General features: G+C 41.4%; 1 protein-coding gene across 1 annotated transcript in view; it reads right to left on the reverse strand.

The window, feature by feature from the left end:
* REC8 (REC8 meiotic recombination protein) overlaps nt 1–21,513 on the reverse strand; it is a 120,873-nt gene that overhangs the window by 19,854 nt on the left and 79,506 nt on the right. The window contains exons 11-16 of the mRNA XM_073671035.1: nt 16,157–16,227; nt 14,662–14,817; nt 11,672–11,738; nt 10,386–10,492; nt 10,075–10,123; nt 7,006–7,072 (exon numbers count right to left, since the gene is read on the reverse strand). Of these exons, the coding sequence (XP_073527136.1) occupies nt 7,006–7,072; nt 10,075–10,123; nt 10,386–10,492; nt 11,672–11,738; nt 14,662–14,817; nt 16,157–16,227 (517 nt within the window). The remainder of the gene's footprint in view (nt 1–7,005; nt 7,073–10,074; nt 10,124–10,385; nt 10,493–11,671; nt 11,739–14,661; nt 14,818–16,156; nt 16,228–21,513) is intronic.

Raw genomic sequence — 21,513 nt, forward strand, 5'->3', positions numbered from 1 at the left:
ACATTTAGATGTGAAAACAAAATTTTTTATTTTTTTCCATTAAAATATACTGTTTTAGCATCAAATTTATAATCTCTACGAGGGGTAATAAATTATGGGGTCCATTTTCTTCTGTCATGCAATTTTTATTGAACACAGTGATACCCTATATGTCATTGCACACTACTGTTCGAGCTCACAGCAGGGGTCGGATGGGAAGGAGGCTACTTGGCTTTTAGAACACCGATTCCATTTGAATAGATTGTGGACTCCATTATCCGAGCCCCTGAGGCGCCAGTTCAGCAGAAACCCCCACAAGTGACCCCATATTGGAAATTTCACTGCTTAAGGAATTCATCTAGGAGTATAGTGAGTATTTTGAACCCACAGGTGCCTCACAAAATTGTATATCATTGGGTGGTGGAAATAACATTTTAGTGGTAAACATGTAATTTTTGTTTACTTGTTGCAAATCTGTCAGGCACAAGGGTTAATAAGTGAAACTGGACCCCACAATTTATTGCGCAATTTCTCCCAAACACGGTGCTGCCCTATATGTCGTCAGAAATTTCTTCAGGGCTGAGAAGGAAGAAGCACTATTTGTCTTTTGGAGCACAGATTTTGGTAGACATTTGGGGAGCCCCGAAGGTGTCAGAACAGCAGAAAACCCCAAAAGTGACCCCACTGTAGAAATTACACCTCTTAATGAAATCATCTACGGTTGCAGTGATTATTTTGTAATATCCACGTTGTGCTCAATTGCTGGAGAATTGCAAATCTTCCATTTTAGTGCCCATACATTATGCCCCCATACTCTGTAGAGCCCCCATATATTGTAGCACCCCTATACATTGTGTCCAGCTTGTGCTTCTGGAGACACACACCCTGTAAATTAAGAGCGCTCTCCCCACTACAATAATGCCAAACATGTGGCCGCTTACTGTGGTGGCATTTGGATTTGGGAGAGCAGAATTCACTGGATTTTATCTAGGGGGGTGGGAGCCATGTTGCTTTTCCAGAGTCTTTGTTCTACCAGTAACATGGGAATCCCCTATAGTTCCAGTGACAGACGCAAGTGGGGACTGGTTTTGTGGGGGATAAGTTAAGGGTTTTTATTGGTAACATTTTGGGGCACATAACATTTTTTGATCACTTTTGGTATAAGGCTGGGATCACATTCTTTTGTTCTACGTTGAGCACTTATGTTGGGGTTTCCATGTAAATTCCACAAAAATGCGATTCAGACGAAACTTCTGATGGAACCACTCACTATAATGAGGCAGACAGACACTTTGGAGTCTATTTGGCAGTTGTTCCGGTGATATCCAACTTTTTAGGCTTTTAATGAACTGTTGTCGACCTCACTTGTGCGTTAAAATGATAGGGCACGGAATAGAGACCAGACTGACTCCATGTGCCTCATTATAGTGTGGTTCCTCACTTATGAGTCACATGGAGGCTTATTTTAGATGTCTTTTTAGCGCATAAGTGTGGTCAACCACAGTTTTGTGCACGCCTAAAAAAAATGGATACCACCGGAACAGATGCCAAATTAACTCCAAAGTGTAGATCTGCCTCAGAGTGGGTGGTTCCGTTGTTTTTTTTCGTCTGAATCACATTTTTGGGGGGATTTACACAGAAACCCCGAACTAAGCGGACAGCGCAGAATAAATGTAACCCGAGCCGTATTCTGATTTTTGGGAGACAGAATGAACAAATAGACAGCAGTGCAAGAATAGTTCTTATTTTTATTTTTGCACAGTTCACCGTATGGCATTAAGTGATAAGGTGCACTTTTCACTGCGAACTTGCGATCATCTGATACCACAGTATTGCTGTATATAGCAAAAATCGCGGTCTCCTGCCAGCAGCCAAAAACTGGCAATCACATGAGAACTGTCATGACAAGCACAGGGATCTTCAGCAGACCCCTGACCATCATGGTAATCCATAGACGCCCCGCGACTGTGTCATAAGAAATTGACAGCGTCATTTAACATGTTAACACGCAGCTGTCAGAGGCAGATGATGGCTGAATATCACAGCCATCATCTGCCAGGAAAGATGCAAGCTCAATTCCTAAGCCCGCATCAAAGTCGGGGAGCTGGCATATGATGTAAATATACGTCATGTATCCCATATTGACACCCGCTAAGTGAATGGAGCGCTGTGCTGCAAAACGTATATGAGGATAACCTATCATTCTATCACGTATATAACAAAACTGGTTTGACATCTTTATAGACCTTTTATGGGGAAGGATTCTTTGGTGTTTGCAGAAGAAACCTGTAAGTACTCGTATCAATAAGTGATAGAGAAATAATATAAACAGTTTGCCGCATTACATTTGAACACCCCACTGAGGGAGGCTCTGTGTATAGAGGCTCCGTTCTCTTTTTTTGAGTTCTTAAACTGCTTTGGTGCTACTAGGTTTCTAATTTTGAGGGCTCTTTGGAAAGGTCAGACCAGGGTTCCTAGGTAGATTATTACCAAGTATAGGATCACCAAGTAGGATATTTGTGATGTATTTAAACACAATCCTTTGTTCATTCTATATGTGGTTGTTCTGAAGAAGGAGTCTGATGACTTTGAAACCCGTTGACAAAAAAACACTTCAATTATCCTCTGTCTTGTGAATCATTGATCAGAAAATCAGCAGCTCAGAGTAAAAATGCACCATCTTCACACGTACATGTATGTCATATCTTGGTAAGGCTGTGTGCCCACGTAGCGTTTTTCAAGCGTTTATGCTGCGGAATTTCCGCAGCGGAAACGCTTGTAAAACGCTAGGTAATCCGCACCCCATGGTCCCCAAGGGGATTCCGCATGTTCTATGCACATGCTGCGGATTTTTCCGCAGCGTTTATGCTACGTACAAAAATCCGCAGCATGTCATTTAATTTTGCGGAAGCGCAGCGGAACTCCCGCCATTGACTTGCATTGAGACGCATAGAAACCGCGACTGTACATTTGTACAAGCGGCTTCTATGCGTCTCTATGTGCGGATGGTACCCAGTTCTGGAGGAGAGGAGACTCTCATCCAGACCTGGGTACCATTGTACCTGTAAAAAAAGAATAAAATAACAAATAAAGTTTATACTCACCTGTCCGGCGTCTTCTCTCTGAATGCCAGCAGCGCTGAAGGACCTGCGGTGACGTCACAGTCATGTGACCGCAGGCCCTTCACCGCTCTGTCTCGCGATATGCCGGCAGCCGGGAACCAGCCAGGAAGCAGCGCTGCAGCCACGCCGGGGCCTCGGGGGTGAGTATAGCTTTATTTGTTTTAATTTTTACGGTTCACACTGTATAAATCCATGCTGTTTGCATGGATTTATACAGTGTGACCTAGTTGTCAAGCACTTTCCAAGTGATGCTATCGCCTGGAAAGTGCTTGTCAATCTGCATGCGGAAACGCATGTGAACCCGCATGTATTCTGCAGGAAAAACGCATGCACAATCTGCATGCGTTTTTTTCTGCCAGGGAGATGCAGAAATGCTGCAGAAATTTTCTGCTTCATTTCTGCATCGTGGGCACATAGCCTAAGAGGTTAATGGTGAGGTGCATATTTGTATTCAGGAGCATAGTGTAGAAGATTTTTTTTATCCAGAAAGTATATATGTGTGACCTTTATATTTCTTGGGCTCTGTGCAACAAACTCTGTAGGGTTGAATCGTGGCTGAAAGATATTATAATGAAAGTCTGACCAGATGGAGAAGAAACAGTTGAGGCATCAGCAATAAAATACTGTGTGAAAATATTTATTTTGCATAACTTGGAGAGTAATGGTGGGAGTAAAAGTCTTGATTGTAAAAGAAACTCCCTTATTATGTACAACACAGTCCCTTACTACATAGCGTCCTCTCTTATTATGTATAGCGCAGTTCCACATGATATGGCGTCCTCTCTCACCATGTTATGTATAGCGATGTCTCTTATTATATAATGTTGTCATTTATTTTGTATCGTGATGTCCCTTGTTACAGCCAATAGTGGCCTTATAATCGTGAGCTAATCTAAATAACATGGTATTAAAATTGCACATGCATCAAAAAAGGAGAATGGATTCACTCTTTTTCTCCCCATTCTCTCCATGTTTTAATGTAATTTGAAGACTACAGTGTACAATATAGTTCTACTTTGCAAACTGTAATGTGTGCTAGAATTCTTATGTACATGTGTATGAGGCCTAAATATGAACATGCAATATTTCCATGTACAGTAGCAGTAGGGTGGGCCCCGAGAACCAGTTCCATCTGTGGACCCCAAGATAATGGTCCAAGAAAAAATTGTGGTTGCTATCAGGGCGCTGTCGGCATAGCCATGGAAAGAAGGACTACAGGACAAGGATAGAAATGAATGAAGGTCTTTCTGATTTCTTCCTTATGTACTTCAAAAGAACTCGGAACAATTTTGAAACACATCTCCAATGAAGACATTTATTATTTCACATCCTTGTACCCTCCTTGTGAGGCAGTGAGAGAATTATATGCGAGGGACGGTATGTATCTCCTAGGATGCACATAGAGGCATGTTGAACCCGCTGAAGTGCATTGCAGTCACAGACATAGCTGTGGTTGCAGTGCAAAATAAAAGTAAGTTTGAACTTTGGCAGACTATTTGACCAAGCGGATTTAAGAAAACCCGGCATGGACTTATTTTTGGAGCGATCTACAGGATGGAAGTGAGGCGGGTTGCTCCCTCCAGCTGGGTCTTACAAGTGACTCATGGCCACAGCTTTCATCTTTTTTAAACCTTGCAGCAAAGGTTTGGGTGTGTCAGTGTTGCGTTTGCAAGCTGCAGAGCAGGAGGCTCTGCAATACTGGCCTGTGTGACCTGGACACAGGCCTGCAAAGGCAATCTGATGCACCTTGAGTAACACGGCGGTGCAGTCGCCCATGGCAACGAGGTTTTGTTATAAAGACTGTATTCGAGGTCCCGGCTGCGATCCGGAGGATAAAGCTGCCTTTACTGTGTGAATTTTTTGGACAAGAAAAACTTTAAGTTGGACATTCTTGGGTCACTGCCTGTTAAATCGCACTGTGTGAACAACACTACACTCCCTCCCCCCTCTGCCCTGATAACAATAGCTATTTTTCTTGATCAATTATCATTTACTTGGAGTTGCTATTCCTGGCTCAGAGGGCAGAGCAGCAGTCAGCCTCCACCATGCATCGCTTTTACCTGCAGACACTCACTATTGTATTACTCTCCAGCCCTTAAAAGAATAACCTGCCTTCTGTTACAGCCAAATATTTCACATATTGACCATATTTCTGCACCTTAGTTCCTAGGTTTTCATGCATAGTTGAGTTGCTTGGCCTTGTTTCCATATTGAAAGTATGTCTTTTTGGGACAATTCTTCCAATTAACAAAGGAAATAAGCATGGACTGTCTTTCAACTGTTGCACAAAGTCTCCCTGGCAACCACTGCCTTTGTCCATTTCTTGGTGCTTCTTCAGAAGAGCTTGAATAGCACATCTTGAAACCCCAGTCTGCTTTGAAATCTTTGCCTAGGGAGAAATTGCTGATGCTGTATATCTTCCTTGTGTCTTGTTGCTGTACTCAGTCTTCTCATAGTGTATGATCTGTCACATGAAACGGTCTTCCACAACCTAAACTTTGTAGCAGAGTTTAGCTGTTCTTCACCCAGTTTTAAGCCTCCCACCCGGCTGTTTCTGTTTCAATAAATTAGTGTTTCAATCTACATATAAAAATGCTGATTATTATCACCTGTTTCGTATAACTGGTAACTTACACATCTGACTATAATCCTACAAAATCTCCGACTTTGTGCAAGTGCACCTAAAAGAATTGATTCTGTTTTGTAGGCAAAAGGTGGTCACAGCAAATATTAAATTGCTTTAGATTTCTCTTTTATTCATTCACTTTGCATTTTGTTAATTGATAAACAAACACTTCTATCATAGGCAGATTATAATGAGGTCAATCTGGGCTACCGCCCGGGGCCCCTGCCTCCCAAGGGGCCCATGGCCAGATTGCCCTCATTATAATGTGTGACAGGAGGGCCGGGAGTCTGAAGATTGAATCTGCTCTGTAAAACTGGTGTGTCCGGCGACGCTGCAGAGGATGACTCACCAGTTGCTGACTGTGTAAGTGCAGGAGAGGAGGCTCCGCCCACCTGCTCCGGACTCCAGCAGAGCACAGAGCCAGCTTACAGCATGGCCACTGCTCTCCCTGCCCCCTCCCCTGCTCTGAATGTTACTGCTCCACACTCCCCCTCCGAGAGCTCTGCAGTCGGGCCCCAAGAGGAGGGGAGGCTGCCCCACAGAGAAGATGGAAGAACCAGCATCATGTACAGAAAGGGTAAGTCCATGTGCAATGTGATATATATAGATATATCTCTATCTCTGTCTGTCTGTGAACCATCAGAGGGGCTCACTCGCTGTCATGGCCCGGGCTGCTTCCCCGGCATCTGTGCAGGACCGCCAGCACTTCACCTGACATGGCCGTGAACTGTGTGTCTGGTATTAATGACACGGCAGGGGTGACACTATAATTGTGCTTGTGTATTGCCCCTGCCGCATCATTACTACATGACACAACTGCACTGCGCACGGCCATGTCAGGTGAAGTGCTGGCAATCAAGCATCGCCAGAGGTCCTACACAGATGCCGTAGAAGCAGCCCAGGCCCCAACGGCGAGTGAGCCCCTCTGATGGTCCAGGACCATGTCTGTGACAGCCGGCAGCCCTGCACTGAGACATGCCTGAGGAGCTGCTGGACAGGACAGTTTTATGTGTCTGTGTGCATATCCGTGTGCCATATGCGTGCTCACGCGCAGGTCTGCGTACCGCGCGCGTGCTGGCCCGGCCGCGTCAGAGCTAGAAGACACGGCCCTGTGCGCGGCCCTGTCACGCCTTCTAAACTGCCCAGGGCCCTTGCTACTCTTAATCGACCCCTGACTTCTATATCTGAAGTCATTCTTAATTTGCAGCATTTTTCTACATCTGTCTAAAACTTTTGAACAGCACTGTACATATATACAATGACAATTTATTACAGTACCTTCTTTCTTCGGGTGTTAATAAAACGGGTTGAGACCGTTCCTCCTCCGACGCTTCCAAGGAAACATCTAAAGAGAGAAAAAAAACACTTTAATCCTAGGATTGCTACAATTTATAGCATCGTTGTAACAAAACATTACCTATTTTAGCTAAGTGACTACTGGCAGCTGTAACTAAAATATATTAAAATGGAGGACTTGACCTGTCACAGAGTCAATAGTAGGCACTTTTTTTTTCTTATAGTATTCTCACTGCTCCTGTGAATACATACAGTGGGTACGGAAAGTATTCAGACTCCTTTAAATTTTTCACTCTGTTTCATTGCAGCAATTTGGTAAATTCTAAAAAGTTCATTTTTTTCTCATTAATAACACTCTGCACCCCATCTTGACTGAAAAAAAAAAAAAAAAAAAGTAGAAATTTTTGCAAATTTATTAAAAAAGAAAAGCTAAAATATCACATGGTCATAAGTATTCAGACCCTTTGCTCAGTATTTAGTAGAAGCACCCTTTTGAGCTAGCACAGCCATGAGTCTTCTTGGGAATGATGCAACAAGTTTTTTCACACTTGGATTTGGGGATCCTTTGCCATTCTTCCTTGCAGATCCTCTCCAGTTCCGTCAGGTTGGATGGTGAACGTTGGTGGACAGCCATTTTCAGGTCTCTCCAGAGATGCTCAATTTGGTTTAAGTCAGGGCTCTGGCTGGGCCAGTCAAGAATGGTCACAGAGTTGTTCTGAAGCCACTCCTTTATTTTAACTGTGTGCTTAGGGTCATTGTCTTGTTGGAAGGTGAACCTTCGACCAAGTGTGAGGTCCAGAGCACTCTGGAAGGTGTTTTCATCCAGGATATCTCTGTACTTGGCCGCATTCATGTTTCCTTCAATTGCAACCAGTCGTACTGTCCCTGCAGCTGAAAAACACCCCCATAGCATGATGCGGCCACCACCATGTTTCACTGTTGGGATTGTATTGGTCAGGTGATGAGCAGTGCCTGGTTTTCTCCACACATACCGCTTAGAATTATCACCAAAAAGTTACATCTTCGACTCATCAGACCAGAGAATCTTATTTATCATAGTCTGGGAGTCCTTCATGTGTTTTTGAGCAAACTATGTGGGCTTTCATAGGTCTTGCACTGAGGAGAGGCTTCCGTCGGGCCACTCTGCCATAAAGGCCCGACTGGTGGAGGGCTGCAGTGATAGTCGACTTTGTGGAACTTTCTCCCATCTCCCTACTGCATCTCTGGAGTTCAGCCACAGTGATCTTGGGGTTCTTCTTTACCTCTCACCATGGCTCTTCTCCCACGATTGCTCAGTTTGGCTGGATGGCCAGGTCTAGGAAGACTTCTGGTGGTCCAAAACTTCTTCCATTTAAGGATTATGGAGGCCACTGTGCTCTTAGGAACCTTGAGTAATGCAGAAATTCTTTTGTAACCTTGGCCAGATCTATGCCTTGTCACAATTCTGTCTGAGCTCCTTGGGCAGTTCCTTTGAGCTCATGCTTCTCATTTGGTCTGACATGCACTGTGAGCTGTGAGGTCTTATATAGACAGGTGTGTGCATTTCTAAATCAAGTCCTATCAGTTTAATTAAACACAGCTGGACTCCAATGAAGGAGTAGAACCATCTCAAGGAGGATCACAAGGAAATGGACAGCATGTGACTTAAATATGAGTGTCTGAGCAAAGGGTCTGAATACTTATGACCATATGACATTTCTGTTTTTCTTTTTTAATAAATTGGCAAAAATTTCTACATTTGTTTTTTTCAGTCAAGATGGGGTGGAGAGTGTACTTTAATGAGTAAAAAATTAACTTTTTAAAATTTACCAAATGGCTGCAACGAAGCAAAGTGAAAAATTTAAAGGGGTCTGAATACTTTCTGTACCCACTGAAATATATTATATATATATATTTTTTTTTTTTTAAATCAGTCATATGACTCCAGAGATATAGAACTTTTTATTTAGTGCTAATTTTATGGTCTTTACCAAAGGGGCGTTGCTCACAAGGTAATTACACCGAGCGGCCTAGAGACATGCCCCCATGAATCCTATGAGCCACAACCCCTTGTAAAGACCATAAAATTAGCACCAAATAAAAAAAGCCCATATCTCTAAAACCGTATGGCCGATTAGAGAAAAAAAAAGCCAAAAGCAGAATACTCAGGGAAACAGCAGGATGAAAATAAGAATAAAAACTGGCTACTATTGATCTGGTGACAGGTCTTCTTTAACCCCTTCACAGCTTTTGATGTATATGACGTACATTTTGACTATTATACAGTAAAAAGAGAAAAAAAAGTTGTTAAATATGAAAAAAATAAACCTACAAATATTCAAATTACCTCCCTTTTGCCTCATTAAAAAAAATACACATTTGATATTGCTGCGTTCGAAAAGTCTGATCTATCAAAATATAAAGTATATTAATCCAATAGGTAAATGGTGTAACGAAAAAAAAAAAAAAAAAAAACGCCAGAATTACGGGTTTTTGTCTGCCGCAACATTGCAATAAAAACATTGCATCTACCCCAAAATGGTATCAGTAAAAACATCAGCTGAGGGTGCAAAAAATAAGCCATCACCCAGCCCTATATCCTGAAAAATGAAAAACTTACGGGTCTTGGAAAAGTGCGACAAAAGAAAAAAAAAAAAAAGTGTTCACAAATTTTCGAATTTTTTTTCATTACTTAAAAAAACAAAAACAACAACTATACATGCTTGGCATCTGCATACTTGGGAGAGTCATATTGCCAGGACAGTTTTACCATATAGTGAACATGGTGAATAAAAAAAAAAAAAAAAAAGATTGTGGAATTGCACTTTTTTGAATTTTAACACACTTGGATTTTTTTCCCCACTTTCTAGTGCATCACATGATAAAATGAATGATGTTATTCAAAAGTACAACAAGCCCTCATATGGGTAGTTATAGCTCTTGGAAGATGGGGAGTTATAAACAAAAACTAAAAGTTGCCTGGGGTGAAGGAGTTAAAGCTAAATCATAAAAATCTGTCATATAGTCTCAAATATTCATAACTGGTCAGGGGCAGATACTAGAATAGCCTACCTGAAGACAACTTTCTGCGGACACCATTTTCTGTGCCTGCACGCACTTCCTGTGAGGGAAAATACCCAGAGGCAGTACACTTTAATGTTTCAAATTTTCCTTTTTACTATTTTTTTTTTACCATTTCCTACATACATTAATAGTTTGTCAAAATCTATACACATGCTGCAGAACAGCCCTTTTCAGATATATGGACGTGATCTTCAGCCTCAAGTCATTTCTGCAATAAAACTGGTACATTCCCATTTTCTCCTTTTCATAAAGTATGGCGTTTGACAGCGTGTGTTCATCTATGTAGGTTCATCTCTCACCTCTAGTTCACTGATGAATTCTTCTTCTTGTTCCTGGATATACTGCAAGGGCTCTAAAAATGCACATCTAGACCATAGATCTCTAAGCTCTGGGGCCATGAAACTCTCTAACATAGAAGGAAGATATAATGAAAAACACTTAAGAGTAGTAAACCAGACACCTGTATTATATGAAGGGCAAATAGGGCAAGCATCCAGGGGCCTTCACTTACAAGCTCTCTCTAGTGCTTTCTAGATAATCCCAGTAAAGCGCTGTTAGTGAAAAGCTGCCATACACCTCTCACCTTCTACCTTGCCTAAACAAAAGCACCCTGCTTGACTGATTTTATCATGTCATCTATATCAGTATAGCTGCATTATGATTTTACATCATTAGCTGATTCTAGTAGACTTCTGCTATCACTTACACTCCTTTAAAACAGCGGTGCTGAGTTGTGTGTGTTGCCTGCTACTGACAAATCAGTGAAACTGCAAATGCTGCTCAGATTATGCATATGGCAGAAGAGAAGATCCTTTGCAATATGCATCAATAAAAGTAGCATTTGCAGCTTCACATCATTGAATTGTCAGCACCAGCTAACAAGGACAATTCAACTAATCTAAGTCTCTGTACACTGAGTCTCATATTATAATATAGCTCTCCTCTCAGCCCCCTGTATGTAGCTCTTCCTGCAGTAGCTCTCTCGTTTGTGTCCTGTATATACAGCCCATCCTGCTGTACATCTTTCTTTCCCCTCTGCAACCAGCCCATCCTGCAGTACAGCTTTACTTTATATCCCTTATATTGAATCCATCCTGCAAAACATCAGTCTTCTTAGTTACCAGCACGCCCACACACCGCTGCATCCTGGTATGAGCTTCACAGTGTAAGCAAGGACGCATGGTCCTTTTTTGGTACATCATCTCTTGCAGTAGAAGCTCTGCTCTAGACACAACACATCTATGCTGGCAGGAAGACAGCTGAGAGAAAGACTGCACTGCACAGGATCGACCAGGGCCCGATGGAACTATAGGATCGTTCCAATGGCAAACTAAGGGTAAATAGAGCCTGGAGGGGCATCCTTAGGGGGGATGATATGTGCAAAATGGGGCAGATTTAAAAATGGATTATATTGGCACAAATAATAAAAATTTGAACATTATTATAGAAGGACGTTATGATTTTGGGATTGCATATTCTAGCTATTTTCTAATACGTATGGCCTGCTGAAAATAACCAAAATTTACATGCAAAACAGAAAACTGCAAGAAAAAAAAATAACTGAAGAAAAAATTATCCCACTCACGGTAGGTTGGAGACTCAAGCAAAGACGCTGCAGTTCGAGATTTCATATCAGGAATTTTTACAGGGACCTGAATAAATGAAGATCTGTTCTTAACCGTGCACTTGATGAATACAAGAAAATACTGAAAACTGTAACCAGCACTATAATAATGCAAACACAAAATACATGTAAACATCATATTTTTGCCACATTCAATGGCTCCATTGGGGTTTCTAAAGCCCTGAAAAACAGAATTCAGATGTATCCACTGACGGGCGCACTGACCTTAATAAAGCAGATGGAGTCCCTGTGTGCTCTGTCTGACCTCATTTTTGGCAATGTCTACCTTTTGAGGTGGGCACAAGGACATAATTGACAAAGTTTTGTGCCCGCCTTAAAAAAAATATATATAAAGTATATAAAGTGACTCTGTCTGCTTCAATATAGTTAATAGCCATAGCTATTAGTGGATACGCCTGAATCCCACAAAGCAACTGCTGTGTGGCTAAAATAAGATGTGAATCTGGGCTAACTGGCCAACCTGTGTATGTTACGACATGCAGAATAGTGTTTTCTGCAATGCTATTCTGCCTAGTAAAGAGCATTTATGAGTGTGTCCCTATTGTTATGAAAAATCAAGCAACACACTTTGTACAGTCATTTGAAAATCATGCCTAAAGTAAATTAAAATTATTAATAACTTTGCACGCATGACATTTTTATGTTTCATTACAGGCAATGATTAAATTCATGTAGATCAGGTGAGGGCAATTACATGAGAGAACATGACTGTTTTGGTGGGCCAAACCAACAGGCTAAAATTAATTCTGCTCAATATTAATAGATTATAAATATTTAAATTATTAATATTAACATATTAATTGTACATATTTCAGATTAATTGTATCCCTTAACATTTAGCAGAATTACACACGTGGTCAAAATTGTTGGTACCCCTCGTTTAATTTATTATTACTTTTGTCAGATTCAAGTTATTTCTGTGACCATTGTGGGTTTTTCTTTTGTTAAACGAGGGGTACCAACAATTTTGACCACGTGTGTAACTATGCAAACTCACTGCTACTGACAATACATGTTACGATAGGGCTTATTGTAACATGTATTGTTGCCAGTAGCAGCTAATCAAAATAATGTCATTTACTGCTTTTTATAAAGTATATAAATTAGATGCTTCTGTTATTCAGCTCTTGTACCTTGATCAACAGCTCCGCTGCACCAAGTATGATATCGCCACAGCCCTCCCACCGACACAGTATATATGCCCCCCACAACCTTCCATCAAAGTATGATGGTCCCACAGCTCCCCACATACAAATTGATGTTCCTCACCCACCACAGACAATATGGTGAGCCTCACAGACCTCTACATGCACAGTATGACATTCCTCACAACCCTACCCACACACAGTATGACAGTCCACTACACACGATTGTCCCCCCAGCGCCCCATACACAATATGATGGCCCTCACAGCCCCTCAGACACAGTATGATACTCCTCACAGCACCTCACACATAGAATGATGGTCCTCACGGCGCCCCACACAAGGTATAAATGGTCCTCAGAGTGTCCCACACACATTAGGATTGTCTTCACAGGCCCCTTATACACAGTATAATCCCCCACAGCCCTCCACACACAGCCCTCACACAGTATGATGCCACACACAAAGCCCCCTACATACAGATATTATGAACAGCCCCCTATATACAGTATAAGACCACACACAGCCCACCCCGGTATATTCAGTATGATCTCACACACAGCCCTCCTATATACAGTATGGTCCTACACAAAGCCCTTCTAGATACAGTATAATCCCAAAGCCCCCCTATATACAGGATGATCCCAAAGCAGCCCCATATATAAAGTATAAGCCCACACACAGGCCACCTAAATAGTGTATGAGAACACACACAGTCCCCCTATATACAGTATGATACCACACAAAGCCCTCTATATACAGTATCTCACATAGCCCACCCATATACAGTATAATCCCACATACAGCTCCCTATATACAGTATGAAAACAGTGCCCCCTATATACAGCATCAACCCACACATAGCCCCATATATACAGCATCAACCCACACAGTCCCTATATACAGTATAAGCTCACATTTAGCCCCCTGTATATAGTATGATCTCATACACAGCCCCCTACAGTATGAAAACAGTGCCCCTATATATACACAGCATCAATTCACACATAGCCCTCTATATACAGTATAATCCCATATTTAGCCACCCCTATATACAGTATGATCTCACACAAAGCCCCTATATACAGAATTAGCCAAAACACACACCCCCTGTATACAGTAATTCCACACACAGACCCCACATACAGCATGAGCCCACACACAACTCTCCAAATGCTATGATCCTCCCAGACATAAAAACAAGTACTCACCTTGCTCCCTATCCCCCATGGTCTTTGCTGTATGAACTGACGCTCCGCACAGCAGATACTATGTAGTGAAGTCAATGAGTTTGCTGTCTCAGTTGCACACGCTTAATGGTGGAAGAAGGAGAAAGCCGCTCCCTCCTCCACCGTAAGGCCATGGCCCCACTATCAGTATTCGGTCAGTATTTTTTCTCAGGAGTGGGAGATAAAACCAGGAGTGGGTGATAAATGCAGAATTGGTGACTTGTTTCTATTATACCTTTTTCTCTGATTGTTCCTCACCTGCCTTTTAGCTCCCACTCCTGAGAAGAAATACTAACCGAATACTGACCAAATACTGATAGTGGGGCCGTGGCCTAATACTGACTGCAGATAGAGGTGAAATTGGAATGCAGGGTGCAGAAGGGCAGCCACATTGTCATGGGTCAAACTTTGCTCAGGTGATGTAGATTATACTGTATACGATTTATTAATGATCTTGATCATTTGTAATATGCCAGTCCCTTATGATAATGATATTATTTGTAAAGCATTTTACAATTTATAAAGTTTCTGAACTCTTGCCAGGAAAACATACATACCGCTGGCTGTGTATTTATAAGAGGATCACTTGTTTGCTCCAGCATGACCTTTTTTTCAATCTGTGTATTCTTGTCAATTATTAGACTGGTTCTCCGCACAGCACCTCTGAAGGGTCGTACATGTTTAGCTTCTAGGGGCACCTCTGGCAGCACCAACTGTTCAGAGCAAATTGGGGTGAGAATCTTTGGTTGTAGTAAAACTTTATATGCAGTTAAAATGAGTATTCTCAAGTTGTCTCTAAAAGGCCCCGTCACACATAACAAGATCGCTAGCAAGATAGTTATTACGTCACGGTTTTGGTATCGCTGGATAGACGTTTCGTGATCGCTGGGGAGCTGTCAAACATTCAGAACTTCCCAACGATTTCGGCCACCCCAGCGATCTAACTAACAATCTCGGCGGTCGTTGGGACGCTTTCACACAGCAGCTATTTCAACGATCCACACCTTGATAGGGACTGTACTGTGTCACAAAGGCGTGCATAAAATTACGCAAAATCAGGACTCAGTCGAATGAACGGATATCAACAGCCCGGAGAATTCTGCTAGGATCGGCAATCCAGCACGAGGTCAGAAACAAAGGATGGAATCGCTATTCTGTTGCCTTCTTTATGCACGGTGGAAAATGAGAGCGCTGTAGCAACCACCAATCGGGGAAGAGGGGCGCGGAAAAGTCCAATTTATGCACGCCTATGTGTCTCAGTTCTGAATCGCTAACAAGGTCGGTGATAAGGTGTCAAATACAGCGAGAGCGCAACGACCCAGGAATGGTCCAGGAAGCTTTGTAACGATCAGCGATCTCACAGCCGGGGCCTGATCGTTGCTACCTGTCAGACATAACGAGATCGCTAGCAAGATCGCTATTGCGTCACAAAAACCGTGACGTATCAACGATCTCGCTAGCGATCTTGTTATGTGTGACGGGGCCTTTACACATTCAGCTATCTGGATTTTCTCAGTGTACATTGCCATCACTAGATTTTTGTATAAAGATAACAGGGCATTTGAACAAGCACATGGTTCAGTTTGTTCAGCAGACAGCTATCTCTCTGGACCATGACATACACATGAATGCTGTGTTCAGTCCAGCATCCACATGTTTTCAATGGGAAGAGTGGAGAAAGTCGCTATCACACCACCTCTGGCAGCCACTTATCTCCCTCAAAGTAAAAGGCGCTGAAATTCCAACTACCTGAGGAGGCCCCAATACACATTAGATGGTTGCTGGTCCTGCCAAAATCATCAGATTCAGCTGACTTAAATCTAATGTGTATGAGGGCATTTAGGGAACAATTACATATTACTCACATATTCAATGCTTGCATATACAGAATTTTAGCATCTAAAGGGTACTTTTGAATTTGTATTTGTTGTCATTGCTCACATAAATATTCTAGAGTTAAACAATACCAGTGTAAATGTGCCACAGTTAAAAGAGAAAGACCAGACAACTGTGTATTAGTTATTTTCTTTTACTTACTTATATGTGTATTACCTGTGGACTTAATGGCTGAGGTGAAACTGGAGGAAGTACAGGTACAGGAGACTGCATCGCTAAAGCACTCTCTAGAAGGATAAATTGGCATTACGGTCAAAAGGTCAGACATATTTTGAAAATATGGTTTTATACACTGATACCTATGCATTTGTTACTCAAAAGTTTGTAACAGTATAATTTTCCATTGTATGGCAGAATTCAGACATATAAATAGTAGTATAGCATATAATACTTCCATTTTTTGCCCGTAAAAAAATTCATTAATCTAGCAAATGACATATCTTTTTTATGAATCAGATAAATTTTTATAAAAACACACTTTTTTCTCTCATTTTTTGAAATACAATCAAGTATAGAACAAAATATATAACCCAGAATCAAATGCAATGTAGTGGTAGGTATACCAAGGATAATCTTTAATATCTAGTTTGCACTTCGGTATAGAACAGAACCAAAACAATCCTTCCCACACAAAACCCTTAGGCTAGGTTCACGCAGTGCATTTTTGCAGCGTCTTTTTGCTGTGTATTTTTATGCAAATTTTAAGCTGCGTTTTACAGTACCAGCAAAGTCTATGAGTTTTCAGAAATCTCATGCGCACACATTGTTTTTTTTTCCTGACTTTTGTCAAAGAGCTGCGTCTTTGCAAACTGCAGCATGTCACTTCTTTCAGCGTTTTTCACCCATAGAAAGCAATGGACAGTGCAAAAACACAGCAAATATGCAGCAAAAAACGCAGGCATCAGGTTTTGCTGCATTTTTGGTGCCAAAACCTGAGGAAGTTGAATCATGTTTTTTTTTATACACTAAAATTTATCAGCATGCACAAGAGACAAATGTACACCGACAAAACTGCAGTAAAAAAGACACAGCAAAAACTCAGCAAAACCTGCATTTTTTTTACGTTGCTTCTTTACTGTAAAGAGAACAGGTTTTGCCTGTGAGAAAAACACACAATGTGTGAACATAGCCTTATAATCACAGACAAGGCCAAGCAAGACACCATAGGTGTCAACTACTTCATCAATAAGACCGAAACTGCAAATTTTAAGGTCCCACTGCAATTCGATGCTACATACCTCTTTGATCAGATCCAAAACTATTTATCAGTATTCCTCACTGTTCATACATTCCCACATCATGTGGATGAGGAGTGCATTGTCCAGCCTAAACCCAGGGCAGGCATCCGACCTGACTCCCCCATTTTACACCACAAGCTAGGATTTTTACGGATCCAATAAAAAGGTTAAAATTAGGACAATCTCTGTTATAGTTCAGGAATTAGTTACAATATATACAGTGGGTGAAATAAGTGTGGAACACGTCACCAATTTTCTAAGTAAAATATAATATTTCTAAAGGTGCTATTAACATGAAATTCTCACCAGATGTCAGTCACAACCCATTCAATCCACACAGGCAAAGAAATCAAATCATAGATGTCCATAAATTAAGTATAATGAGAAATGACACCGGGAAAAAGTATTTAACACTTGAATAAAGAGAGGTGCAAAAAGCCATGGAAAGTCATGACACCAGCTGAAATCTACCAGTAATTAGAAAGCAATCTGCCACTTAGTGAAAAATAATATCAGCGGATTCAAATGATGTCCAATAAAAAAGGTGTCTCATTACCAAGGTGTCACATAAGAAACATCTCATGATGGGTAAAACCAGTGAGTTATCTCAAGATCTTTGCAACCTTATTGTTGAAAAACAGAGTGATGACATTGGTTACAGGAGAATTTGTAAAGTACTGAAGGTTCCAGGGAGCACTGTTGGGGCTATAATCCAGAAGTGGAAAGAACATAATTTCACCATGAATCAGCCACGACTAGGTGTTCCCCGCAAGATTTCCAACAGATGAGTGAAAAGAATTATCAGAAGAGTTGTCCAAAAACTACCTGTGTATACCTACAAAAAGACCTGGAATCAGCAGGTGCAGTTGTTTAAAAGAAAACAATAATTACTACACTCAACCTCCATGGCCTGAATGCACGCTCACCACGCAAGACTCCATTGCTGAACAAAAAGCATGTTTTAGCACATTTAAAGTTTGCTGAACAACATTTAGACAAGCCTGTGAAATACTGGGAGAATATAGTCTGGTCAAACTCTTTGGATGCCATAATGGACACCATGTTTGGAGGCCAAAAAGCACTGTGTATCACCCAAAAAACACCATACCAACAGTGAAGTTTGGAGGTGGGAACAATATGGTGTGGGGCTATTTTTCAGCATATGGAGATGGAAAATTTCATATAATTGAAGGAAGGATGAATGGACAAATGTACCGAGACATTCTTGATAAAATCTGCCATCTACCAGGATGATGAAGATGAAACGAGGGTGGACATTTCAGCAAGACAATGATCCCAAACACACAGCCAAAGAAAATAAAGCTACTAGAATGACTCAAGCAATCCCCTTGATCTAAATCCAATCGAAAATGTATAAAAGGAACATAGAAGGAGAACACAGAACCTTCAGGATTTAAAGAGTGTTTGTGTGGAAATAATAAGCCAAAATCACACTTGAGCAATGCATGTGACTAGTTTCTCCATTCAGGAAGCGTCTTGAAGCTGGCATCACCAGCAAAGGCTTTTGTACAAAATAAATTTCAGTAAGCGTGTTCAATTTTTTTTCCTGTGTCATTTCTCATTATTACACATAACTTAATTTATGGATTTCTATGGTTTGATTTCTTTGCCCGTGTGGATTGGATGGGTTGTTACCGACATCTGGTGAGAATTTCATGTCAATAGCACCTTTAGAAATATATTTACTTAAAAAATTAGAGATGTTTTCAATACTTATTTCATACGCTGTAATTCCACTGGCCATTAGTCAATGATCCTATATATGAAATGCACTCACTCAGATGTAAGTAAGAACTGCCTATATAATGAGGCCACTGGACATTTCTGCTGTGACTAGTAGGTCAAGCATAGAGCTATATTCAATGTTGATGTTAATTGTTTGCCTATTTATTATACACAAGTCAAAGCTGTAAATTTTGGTAAAAAGCTCTATGTGGAATGGCAAACTGACGGAAGTTGCTTAAAGCTCTTAAAGGGAATCTGTCAACAAGTTTTTGAATCTGAGACAGATCTAGCAGTTCTCTGAATGTTGTTCAAAATGCTTTTATTTAAAGTTTTTTAAAATATTTTGGAGGAAGGGGGTATAGAAAAGAAAAGGGGAAGTCATTAGGAAAAGCATGGGGAAACAAGGGACAAATAGCAAAAAAGGGGGAAAGAAGTATACTTCGTAAAGCAGACAATATAAGGATCAAGAAATGCATTATATTTCTTTCATACAGTACAGACCAAAAGTTTGGACACACCTCATTTAAAGATTTTTCTGTATTTTCATGACTATGAAAATTGTACATTCACACTGAAGGCATCAAAACTATGAATTAACACATGTGGAATTATATACTTAACAAAAAAGTGTGAAACAACTGAAAATATGTCTTATATTCTAGGTTCTTCAAAGTAGCCACCTTTTGCTTTGATGACTGCTTTGCACACTCTTGGCATTCTCTTGATGAGCTTCCAGAGGTAGTCACCGGAAATGATCTTCCAACAATCTTGAAGGAGTTCCCAGAGATGCTTAGCACTTGTTGGCCCTTTTGCCTTCACTCTGCGGTCCAGCTCACCCCAAACCATCTCGATTGGGTTCAGGTCTGGTGACTGTGGAGGCCAGGTCATCTGGCGTAGCACCCCATCACTCTCCTTCTTGGTCAAATAGCCCTTACACAGCCTGGAGGTGTGTTTGGGGTCATTGTCCTGTTGAAAAATAAATGATGGTCCAACTAAACGCAAACCAGATGGAATAGCATGCCGCTGCAAGATGCTGTGGTAGCCATGCTGGTTCAGTATGCCTTCAATTTTGAATAAATCCCCAACAGTGTCACCAGCAAAGCACCCCCACACCATCACACCTCCTCCTCCATGCTTCACGGTGGGAACCAGGCATGTAGAGTCCATCCGTTCACCTTTTCTGCGTCGCACAAAGACACAGTGGTTGAAACCAAAGATCTCAAATTTGGACTCATCAGACCAAAGCACAGATTTCCACTGATCTAATGTCCATTCCTTGTGTTCTTTAGCACAAACAAGTCTCTTCTGCTTGTTGCCCGTCCTTAGCAGTGGTTTCCTAGCAGATATTTTACCATGAAGGCCTGCTGCACAAAGTCTCCTCTTAACAGTTGTTGTAGAGATGTGTCTGCTGCTAGAACTCTGTGTGGTATTGACCTGGTCTCTAATCTGAGCTGCTGTTAACCTGCGATTTCTGAGGCTGGCGACTCGGATAAACTTATCCTCAGAAGCAGAGGTGACTCTTGGTCTTCCTTTCCTGGGGCGGTCCTCATGTGAGCCAGTTTCTTTGTAGCGCTTGATGGTTTTTGCAACTGCACTTGGGGACACTTTCAAAGTTTGCCCAAGTTTTCGGACTGACTGACCTTCATTTCTTAAAGTAATGATGGCCACTCGTTTTTCTTTACTTAGAATTTGTATTATGGCAAGAAAAAAGCAGCTAACAGCCTATTCATTAGGACTATCAGCTGTGTATCCACCTGACTTTTGCACAACACAACTGATGGTCCCAACCCCATTGATAAGGCAAGAAATCCCACTTATTAAACCTGACAGGGCACACCTGTGAAGTGAAAACCATTTCCAGTGACTACCTCTTGAAGCTCATCAAGAGAATGCCAAGAGTGTGCAAAGCAGTCAGCAAAGCAAAATGTGGCTACTTTGAAGAACCTAGAATATAAGACATATTTTCAGTTGTTTCACACTTTTTTGTTAAGTATATAATTCCACATGTGTTAATTCATAGTTTTGATGCCTTCAGTGTGAATGTACAATTTTCAAAGTCATGAAAATACAGAAAAATCTTTAAATGAGAAGGTGTGTCCAAACTTTGTTTGTACTGTATAATAGCTATTAATAAAATATTCAAATGCAGTATCGTAGCATGAAGAGAGTTCTCCACATTCATGAGCTCTGTATAATTCACCCCCACCACTGTGTAACATACCTGGCGGCGTCCTTGCATAGTGGTCCATCTCCCACTGTGTAAGAGCACGCACTTGATCTCCAGTCCAGTCTGCTAGCCTGGCTTCCCTCCATGCTGTCTGCTTGCCTCTGTGTCTGCTGCTTAAGGGCGGCGCCCGATCACTTCCTGTTTCTTGTACCTGCTGCGGGCACACCCCTTGTGCGTCCTCAGCCTATTGCTGTCTGTCACCTGGTATTTAACCCAGCTGCTTCAATGAATCCCTGCCTGAGCATTGTGTTTCATTCAGTGTGCTCTCTCACTCTGAATGTGCCAGGTCCCCTTCTGTGTTT

The sequence above is a fragment of the Phyllobates terribilis genome, unplaced genomic scaffold, assembly GCF_046119375.1.
Source record: "Phyllobates terribilis strain yellow unplaced genomic scaffold, ASM4611937v1 Scaffold_1__5_contigs__length_1240528914, whole genome shotgun sequence".
Classification (NCBI taxonomy): Eukaryota; Metazoa; Chordata; class Amphibia; order Anura; family Dendrobatidae; genus Phyllobates; species Phyllobates terribilis.